Source organism: Thalia democratica, chromosome 1, assembly GCF_965202585.1.
Source record: "Thalia democratica chromosome 1, ktThaDemo2.hap1.1, whole genome shotgun sequence".
NCBI classification, from domain to species: Eukaryota; Metazoa; Chordata; class Thaliacea; order Salpida; family Salpidae; genus Thalia; species Thalia democratica.
Window position 1 is genome coordinate 64,681,849 of NC_139165.1, and position 10,325 is coordinate 64,692,173.

General features: G+C 28.7%; 1 protein-coding gene across 1 annotated transcript; it reads left to right on the top strand.

Annotated features, from left to right (window-relative positions):
- The first annotated feature begins 585 nt into the window (after window positions 1-585).
- On the top strand, window positions 586-5,050 carry LOC145849735 (nucleolin-like). The gene is made up of 13 exons (XM_082954781.1): window positions 586-639; window positions 763-810; window positions 1,011-1,046; window positions 1,772-1,885; window positions 1,982-2,071; window positions 2,190-2,300; window positions 2,424-2,531; window positions 2,641-2,843; window positions 2,959-3,240; window positions 3,407-3,645; window positions 4,243-4,372; window positions 4,503-4,636; window positions 4,744-5,050. The coding sequence occupies exons 1-13, from the start codon at window positions 619-621 to the stop codon at window positions 4,914-4,916; spliced, it is 1,689 nt and encodes a 562-aa protein (XP_082810907.1). The 5' UTR covers window positions 586-618; the 3' UTR covers window positions 4,917-5,050.
- The last annotated feature ends 5,275 nt before the right edge of the window (window positions 5,051-10,325 follow it).

Here is a 10,325-nt window from a genome sequence, read left to right on the forward strand (position 1 = left end):
TGTATAATTTAGAAAATTTATTTTAAAACACATTTTCAGTAGCAATACAGCATCTTTTCAATATTTTTTACAAAAAAAACATTTTAAACCTGGAAAAATTTAGAAAGCCTGAAAATTTATGAAAAAGCCTATGGCAATCCTTAAGATATTAAGTATTTAGGTTTTATTTTAAGTGTCTATAAATTTAGTCATATAACTATTCTCAAAATTACTTATTAACATCATACAAATATGATATATAACTTAAAAAATAATTTAACCATAAGCGTTGCAAGTTGGTAAGTAAATTTTTTATATTAAGTTTTGTCAATCAGTATTTAAAAATTGTAAATTAAATAAAAAAAGAGACTTGTACTGTTAATCAAACACTTAAATATATATAATAAGTACATACATTTTTGAAATGTATGTAATAAAAATGCACAGTTTAAACCTATGTTATTAAAATGTTGTTTAAGTGTTGACTATTGGGTTTTAATCTTACAAAGTTTAACTATTACATTTTTTAATGTCATTATTAGGTTGCTACATCAACAAGTCACAAAATATTCTATACTTATGCTTCAACTTTGATAATATTTACAGATCTCTTAGATAATAATATATAAAAAATTCAAAATGGTTGAAATGAAGAAAAAGGTAAGTCTTTGTGTAAGCTTAAAATAAATTTAAAAAGAAACAAATTACAGTTAAATAATTATAATTCAATTTAATGCCTTATAAATTTCAGTTTAAAATGTGTTATATATGTTTTTTTTTCAGACTAGTAAGAAGAGCAAAGTAGCTGTTGTCAAGGCTGTCCAAAAGGATGTAAGTTATTTTGAATATTTTGACCCAATGAATAGGTTTATTATACTATTAGACATATCCTTGAAGATTATTATGTTTTATTGCTTTAATAAATGTTTTTTTTACATATTTTCATTTATCAATAATATTTAATATTTTTTAAATGTTTTAAAATAAGACTTGAATTTTATTAGTTTTCAACATTAAATAATAATTTACAGGTAGAAGAAGCACCTGTCAAAGTTGCTAAAAAAGAGGTTCAAAATTTTATATTTAATGTTAATTTGTTTTTACTGACTGCTTGCCTTTTTATTAACAGTTATAAGAAAATTAATTTTGTAAATTTAATTTATGCAGTTTTTAAAATAGTTACTTAAAATAAAGTTTTAACATCATTGTTTTAAAAATAATTAAAACTTGATAGCAAGCAAACAGTCATAGTATAAACTTGGTGATAATAACACCAATTTTTGTTTAAATACTTGGTAGAAAACATCTACTTAAACTTGTGGTGCACTTAATTTGAACGTAATTGCTCTTGCTAGCTGTGGTCCTGTGTTCAGTCTCAGCTAAGCCGCCTGTCTGATGAGCTACTGGTAATGCGAAACACATGTAAAAAGCATTTGCTTCAATAAGCTTTTAAGTTGAACTCACAAATTTGATTGTTTATTGATCAAATGCTGTTGTGGTGGTCAGTTAACCTGTAAAGTGAGTACAGGACACAGTATAGAGTACATGTGTAATGGGCTGTATTAACTCAAGAGCATGAAGGCATTCGATTTATTGTTGTCTCTAAGCGATTGGGCTAATACTTGGTTTCAACTCTTTATGAGTATATTTATAAAAAAAATTTCACATTTTCTAAAGTTTAACTTCATAAAATATTAAAAACAATTTGATATAAAACCTCATTTAAACATTTTTTCTAAATTATACTTGAAAGTTTTACAACAAACCTGTTTTAAATAACATAAATTATTAGAAATCTAAAAAGTCCAAAAAAGTTGTCAAAAAAGAAGAAAAAAAAGTAGTAGAGGAAAAAATGGAAGTTGAAGAAGAATCATCTGAAGAAGAAAGCAGTGAGGAAGAAACTAAAGTGAGTAAACATGTTGTATGCTTAAATTTATTTGAATTTTAAAATTAGTTTGATACTCAAGTTTTTTATCTTTATAATGTTAATTTTTTTTTGCAGCCTGTAGCTAAAAAAGCAGCAGCAAAAAAAGAAGAATCTTCTGAAGAAGAAGAATCTGAAGAAGAGGAATCTGAGGAAGAAAGTGAAGAGGTATTTTAAACTAAACATGTTAAAAGCATATAATCATAGTAAAAAGCATAAATGAACTACATGTTCAAATATATTAATAATTGAAATAAATAATTCAAATGTAATACTTATGATGTAGGAGGAAGAAGAGAAACCTGCCAAGAAAGCTGCCAAGGCCGAAAGTGAATCTGAAGAGGAAGAAGAATCAGAAGAGGAAGAATCTGATGAAGAAGAGTCTGAAGATGAAAAGGTGAAATATAGATATTATAAAAATAAAATAAGAGTTTACTTTACAACTAGTTTGTTGGTATTTAAATAGTTTTATTAGAGTTGTTATAAACTCTTATTAGTTTTATAATATTTATTCATGCAGAAACCAGCTGCAAAGAAGGTAGAAGCTAAATCTGATGATGATGAGGAAGATGAGAGTGAAGAAGAATCTGAAGAAGAAGAAGAGAGCGAGGAAGAAGAAAGTGAAGAAGTTGGTAAAAATAGTTTTTATTTATTTTAATGTTTAAGCTAAAAACATATATAAAATTTTGTAAATTAATTTGTAAACTTTTATATTATTTAATTTGACTGTTATATAGGAAGAAGAAGAAGAGGAGGAAAAGCCAAAAGCCAAGAAACGCAAGGCAGACAATGGTGATGAATCTGCAGCTAAAAAGCAGAAAGAACAGGTCACTATGATGTTTACTGATGTCCCTGAAAACCTCAATGACAACTCCTTCAAGAAATACCTAAAAGAACATGGTGTTGAAGTTCTGTCAATGCGTGCCAACTGGGGAAGACAGTAAGTGATTTTATTGTGTTTAAATGACAAACTATGATAACTTAATTAACATTATTTTCCTAGTTTAAACAATCATAGTTCTTTTCTAAATTGCTAACTTATTATTTTATCTCAGGAAAGTTTTTGCTGACATCAGTGGTGATGAAAAAGATGCAGCATTGAAGCTTAACCAACACGAATGGGATGGATATGTGATCAGCGTTGGAGTTGATGCCCCTCGTGGTGATCGTCAACCAGGATGGAAACCAAGGGAAGCTCCAGCACCTGACCGTGATGAGCGCACACTTTTTGTCAAGAATTTGCCATACTCCGCTGATGAGGACACCATTGCTTCATACTTTGAAGATGTCAAAGAAGTCCGTCTTCTCACCGACAGAGAATCAGGACGTCCAAAAGGGTAAGTACTCCTATATTTTTAATATTAGTTTTTTTTGTATATAGCTGGCAAACTAAAATAACTTGATTATATGGATTATTTTGTGCAAACTATTATTTATTAAAAAACATTTGTAAAATTATTATCTAAAATTGTTGATATGAAACTAATTGTTAATGTGTTTTAGAATGGGTTTCATTGAGTTCAACACCAAGGATTCCAAAGAAACTGCTTACAAGCAAAAGGACGATGGAATTGAAATCGATGGTCGTGCATTGTACTTGGATGTGCTTACTGGAGATCGCAACAGGACCGGAGGTCGTGGAGGTTTTGGAGGCCGTGGCGGCGGAAGAGGTCGCGGAGGATTTGGAGGCCGTGGTGGTCGCGGTGGACGCGGCGGTGGATTTGGAGGATCCAGAGGACCATGTAAGCTGAGATTGATTATTAAAAATAATATTTTTTTGCAATAATCATGGTTGTCAAAAAATTGGGATCCTGGATTTTGACAATTTAGGCTAAAAAATCTGGAATTTGAGAAATGAAATAAAAACCTAGAGTTTTGAATAAAAATCACTAAAAAACTTGAAAAAGTCAGGAATTATAACAATTTTTACATGCTAAGTAGTAAAACTTTGATTTGACACAAAATGTTTATCATATAGATAAAAATATTAATAACCATCAGGCATTTTTATATAAAAAAAACACATTTAAAGAAGCTTTAAGATATCTTTTTAATGTAGTTATGCTATTGCATTAAGTTTTTTAAATTTTAAACTAAAAATAACAGACCCTATAACACTTAATTTTTAGAACCTTGAAGAAATTTTGTAAACCTGAAGAAAATTTGCCCAAAACATTTAGTTATCTTGAACAAATGATATGATCAATTTTTTATTATTATCATAATATCGGCATACAATAAAATCTAAAGAAATCATTGCCTGAAATTTATTATGCAAACATTAAGTTAATCAGTTGTGAACTGATTTGATATTATTCAAATAAACTATTTGTTTACAGCCACTCCATCGTCTACTTTGTTCGTAAAGGGACTTACAGACGAGACCTCAAAACAAGATCTTGCTTCTGTTTTCGCCGGTGCAAGTGACATTAGAATCATGACCGATAGAGAAACCGGAGCTTGTAAAGGGTTAGTACTTAAATAACAACTGCTTTAACTTTTCTGCAACTAAAAAAAAGGAATTTACTAACTTTAAATTAAATTTGAATTTAGTTAATGCCTCTATTTCTAATTAAAAAACTGTTATACTCTCTTACAGATTCGGATATGTTGAGTTCGACTCCGAGGATTCAGCAACCAAGTACTACAAGAGCAGCAAGGGCGGCGTTGACGTTGGAGGCTCCAATGTTTATGTTGATTATGCCAAAGCCAGAGACAACTCCGGTGGCTCCCGTAAGTTTCTGATATTCATTTGCTGTTTTGTTTGGTCAATCAACCTCATGATTTAAACAAAATAACAGTTTCATTTATAACTTAATTAAAAAATTAAATTAAATCAGGAGGCGGATTCGGAGGTCGCGGTGGCGGACGCGGTCGTGGAGGATTTGGCGGACGCGGCGGCGGTCGCGGAAGAGGCAGGGGCGGATTCGGTAGCAATGCAGCTGCTGCTAAAAACAAGGGAACTGTTCAGGAATTCCAAGGAAAATCCACCACTTTCGACGACTCTGACTAATTTTTTAAGACCAAACGAGCATTCGAGTAAAAACGATTGTTAATGTTCATTTTAGCAATTGTGTACATATATAAGTTGAACTTTTTCGAGTGATACTTCGCGTCATTAGCTTTTTATCGCGCTAGAATTGTTTTTTAGATGTATTTTATGTCGTATAGGAAAATTTTAATAAAATAACAAAAATTGAAATAGTGCTTGACTTAATTTTTATGTAATTATTTTCTGTCACTCTTATTACATAATGGTTTAAAATAATTATGTCACAATTATAGGAGACTGAAATCCGCAGGGTTGCCAAAAAACCTGGAATTTTGAACAAAAATCAATATAAAAACCTTGATTTTTAACAATAGTTAAAAGTAAAGTTAATAAATAAATTTCGGTTTGACTCAAAATCTATCCTAAAGATAGTTTTTGTCATCAATTTTTTTTAATTAAAAACACATTTTAAAAAGTTTTTAAAAATTTTTTATACTATTCAACACAATTGCTTGCTTACCTTAAACTTAACTTTAAATTAAAAATAGACCCACATATATGTACTAGGAAAAACATGGAGGAAATTTCAAAAACTTGAATCCAACAATATAGATAAAAAAAAAAAGCAATTTAAAAGTTGACCTTTACTATATGTATAAATTAATTTTATCAGCAAGAGACTGTCTAAAGCAGGGTTTCCCAAGCTCATTTTTATAAACGCCCCCTTGACATAGATTTTCAAAAATAATTGCCTTCATTAATAGATAGCGCCCCTTTACCAGTTAATTATGCTAAGTATTTTACGAATCTTATTCAGGGACAAATTCTCATATACCATAATGGAAGGTAATTACCAAGTTTTTCCACAAAATAACATAGTACTGTTTATTAATAAAAACCATAAGTAATAAAAAATCCGGCTACATTTAATGTGTTGTTTTAAAAATTGAACAGGTTTTTGAAAATTAACGTTTAGAAATAAAGGCTGATTGAAATTGAAAATGCTTATTTAAAAAAAGTTTATTTTTTAGAACTAGTTCAGAACAAATTTCAAGATTTTTTATGAACTGTTAAAGCTAGATTAATAGTGAAATGTCTTATATTTGATTTTAAAAGAAAATTTACCCTTATTGTTATGGATAAGGGTATAGATGTTCTTAATATTCTGCTGTATCACTTTACCTCTTTTAATAATGTTGTGAATTAACACATTTCCAAAACCTAACTGCAGCCAACTTGAAAAATACATAGTAACTTCTCCCGAATCTACTTGGTTGCGTACTCTTCGTTTAGTTACGCATTTTAGAATTCTCAATTATTTTAAATCTTCGATAAAGATAGTACAACAATTTTTTTTTTGTATTGAATTAACAATTTTTATACAAAATTTTAAATGCTGATTTACCTTTATATTAAGACTCGGTAAAGTTATATTCCTTGACTCAGAAATTAAACATTTAATTGTACCTTAGTGCACTGGTCGTCAAGGTGTACAAGAAACTATTTTTTGGGGTTCACAAAATTTTAGCGGTGCATGAAATTTTGAAATTACAAAAAAATATACATAGAGATTAATTATGTGGTTAATATTTAATAACGTATTTAAAGAAAACTGAACTGGGGATTTTGTAGTAATTGCGGAGAAGTGTTCAATTAATAAGTGTGTAAGACAAAGCCATATTACTAAAATATCATTGTGAAAATAAGGTAGATCATATAAAGAGGATCAAATAAAAAGTTTCAACTCAAGTTGGTAAATGGTTTGCATGTAAATACGAACTGAGTTATGACTTTTAAGGAGAAATGCACTAAAAAAAGTGTTTACGTAGTCCCACCACTAGCGACGCTTATTAAAATTAGATCTTGGGGTGCACCGATTTTATTTTTTACAGCTTGGTGTATACAGAATTTAATTAGCTTGACGACCACTGCCTTAGTGTATCAAATATTATAGAAGAAAACAGTAGTTTTAATTAAGACTCTGAAAGAAACAAGATTGTCTGACTAACAGTAATCGAAGTTCACAACACAAACATATAAAATATTTTCATTGCAATATAAATGTATTATCATCTAAAGAAACAGCTAAAAAGAAAATTTCCATCAAAATGTGGCAACGATACAAATAATATGCATTCACATTTCTCATTTTTTTTATAGTAAATATATCATCAATTCTAGTTTTTCTGTTTCGATTGTCATCTATACAATTGCACAGCGAACGTTGAAATTTTTCGCACGTGGCCCTCAACTCTTCATAGTGCTAGTACAGCTTTAAAAGAAAATAGTTGTGCATTTAAACTATAGGTCTTCATCATCCTTCGAGTTCAAACACTTCTTCCTCTTAAAAACTTAAACAGTTTTATAATGAAGTTTTAGGTATGTTCGTGGGTTCAACATCATTGTTGACCGCTAAAACCTCCTCGAAAATACTTATTGATTATTATAGAGTTGTTTCGTCATCCATTATAATAAAACCGCTTACATATTTGGACTCTGTTAACTAATATTTTTCTATTAACCAACCAAATGAAAGTGGTTCATCTTCAAGTCAACTTTTATAAAAGCATTTCTTACAGTTTTCTCCGATATTAGCTTCCATACATTAATACTATTGTACAAAAAACAGCCGTAGGTGTTTTCGCTATTTCTTGTTTAATTACGTTCTCACGTTTAGCTACGCACTTTGAGTATGAACACAATGTGCGTAGATTCGTGAGAGGTGACTGTACCAAGAAAATTATCCTCTTTGCAAATAAAAATTTCTAGCTGGATATTAAAATTGTGAATAAAGCTAATTAAGTAACTGAAATGAGTAGAACAAATTTTAAAATAGATAGCAAGCCTATTTAGGTTGCATTTGATTAAGTTATAGTTTTACCTATTCATCGAACTGTATTGTATGTTTATAAAACAAATATAATCAGTAACAATATTTAATTGTATTTGAGTTCTTTAAATATTAAAAATCAAGTTTAAGGTAAAAAAGACCTGGAATTTTAAACAATTTTTATATGTTAAGTAGTGAAATTTTGATTTAATACAAAAAAGTTATCATATAAATTTTTTTTTGTGATCATCAAATAATTTTTTCAATTAAAAACACATTTTAAGAAGCTTTTAGATATGTTTATAATGTCGTTTTACACAGTTCTTTACCTTGAAACTAATTTTAAACTAAAAATAGACCCTAAAACGTGTAATATTAAAAACCTGGAAGAAATTTTGAAAATTTGACTACCAGAAACAGTTGGCAACCCTGCATTGCTCAAACTGTCTGTTTGATTTATATGAAGTAGAGTAGACTAAAGAAGTATCTATTATTTATAAGATAGTAATTAAATAAGGTAGTATTTTCGTATGACTAGTAGTATAAACAAATTAAGTGATGCACAATCTCTTTGTGATTACTTTGTATCTGTTTCTAATATTTTTGTAATATAAAATAAGCTTTGTACAATTTAATTCAGTGTTCTGTGAAAAAGTTAGTTGATTTAAGTAAGTAATCTATAACTAAAGTAATTTTATTTAAATCTTAGCTAGAAACAAAAATATAATTGCAGTAAAATTATTGATCTACCAACTTTTTTTTTAATGAAGTTCTTTCCAGATCGATTAGTTTATTTTTAATTTTTATTACACTTTTAATTAAATATTTTAATCGTTTATTATCTGCAAAAGAAGTGATAAAGTTATCTAGACAACGAGCCAGATTTACCAGCTGTTCTTTAGGGGGCAGAAATATTAAAAAGTTAACCTGGGTAGGCTGCAAAAGTTTTGAAATTTGTACAGTTATTTATTTTTAAATTTAAAAACGTTAAGGTGTATGGAAATAATAAAATAATAAGCATTACTGTACCAAAAATCAGAATAATACCAAACTTGCTATATAAAAGCAGAATATTAAATGTATTGGTCAAACTGTCTTCAAGCTAAAAAAAATTGTCGCACGCCAGAGGTTTCTGCTTCGCAGGCCGTACTTGGTAAGTTATTAACCTATGATTTTGTGATAGCTAATGGTTAAAAGAAATTATGCCGAAAAAATCTGGTTTGTTAATAATTACTTCAATCGATTTTGTAATAAAACGGGTTTGGACAAAATACGGCCTGAGGGTAATATACGGCTGCTTAATAAACTAGTAATGATGAAAACTTTTAGTAAACTGAGATATGGCAAAAAAAACTTGAAAAAAAAATTTACAACTATGATATTATTTAAGCTTATAAACATTGTGGTAATAGTTATATTTGTATAATTTTCTGCAAAGACAAATTAAAAGTTTTGCTTTAGTTTAGTTTTACAAAAGGTAACAAAGTACAATCTAATAGCTTGTTTAAGTACACTAAGAAATGTTTATGAATAAAAAATTCTTAATACCACAATGTAAAAACATTTATACTAATTGAAATATTAATTATAACAAAAATGTAAATGCTTTTTGTAGACAAAAATAATCGTAATCATTGTTTATTCACAATTTCTATATTTTTTCTTATATGCCATTTTTCAGTATTGAAATCTTAAAAATTACTCAAAAAAAAGTCTCAACTATAGGAATACGAAAATATAAAGTAAAACGTATAACTATAGATTGCATGAAAAAAGGCATTGAAGTTAAAAGAGTATATAAAATTTACATATGAATTAAATTGACATGCTGAACTAAAGGCACATTTTAAGTGCATGAGAATCTAAACTTTCGATGAGTTGTTTTATGATGTCAAAAGTGGGATATTATTTAGATAGGAGTTCTTTAAAAATGGTGTATTACAGCTTGTTCTGTTCGCATATTCAGTATTGTACATCCGCTTGGGGTGGTGTTGCTGTTTGAAACCAATTATTAGTATGCAAAAAAGTATAGTAAGATATGTTCGTCGCGTGCCTGTAGTGACTCCAACAAATTTCTTGTTTGCGGTAGCTGGTGTTTTGAAATTCTATGAGGTGTTTAACAAGCAATTTTTTAAAATTATGCTGAATACTTAGAGATGATTTATAGTTGAGCCTAATTGTTTTACTCCAGTTAGTATGGTTCATACACACAAATTACTAGACGTTAAAAAATAACTAAAATACATTAAAAAATACCTAGAACTAGATGATACTCATTCAGATATTTGGTCCTAAGTTGTGGTCTGTTGTCCAGAAAATCTTAAAAAAGTATGAGTTTAAGTAGAGTTCTATAAGTTGTTGTTGAGCCAGTATACTGAGTAAATTTGAATGCTTTTGAATCTGTAATTTGCGTTACATGCGAGTGCTGCTAACTGTGTTTATGTGATATTTGTCATGTGTTTATCTTAGCGGTTTTTAATAAAAGGTTCGTTTTTTGCATATTTATACTAATATATATTTAGTTAGTTCTGGTTTATTTATAAAGGAAAATAACATACGTTGATTTATTAGCATGTACATTTACTGTTTTATTTTACTAA

Coding starts and splice junctions, on each gene's coding strand:
- LOC145849735 (XM_082954781.1), top strand. CDS start 619: ATGGTTGAAATGAAGAAAAAG. Junction 2,301..2,423: donor AAGAGTCTGAAGATGAAAAG/GTGAAATATAGA, acceptor TTATTCATGCAG/AAACCAGCTGCAAAGAAGGT. Junction 4,373..4,502: donor GAAACCGGAGCTTGTAAAGG/GTTAGTACTTAA, acceptor ACTCTCTTACAG/ATTCGGATATGTTGAGTTCG.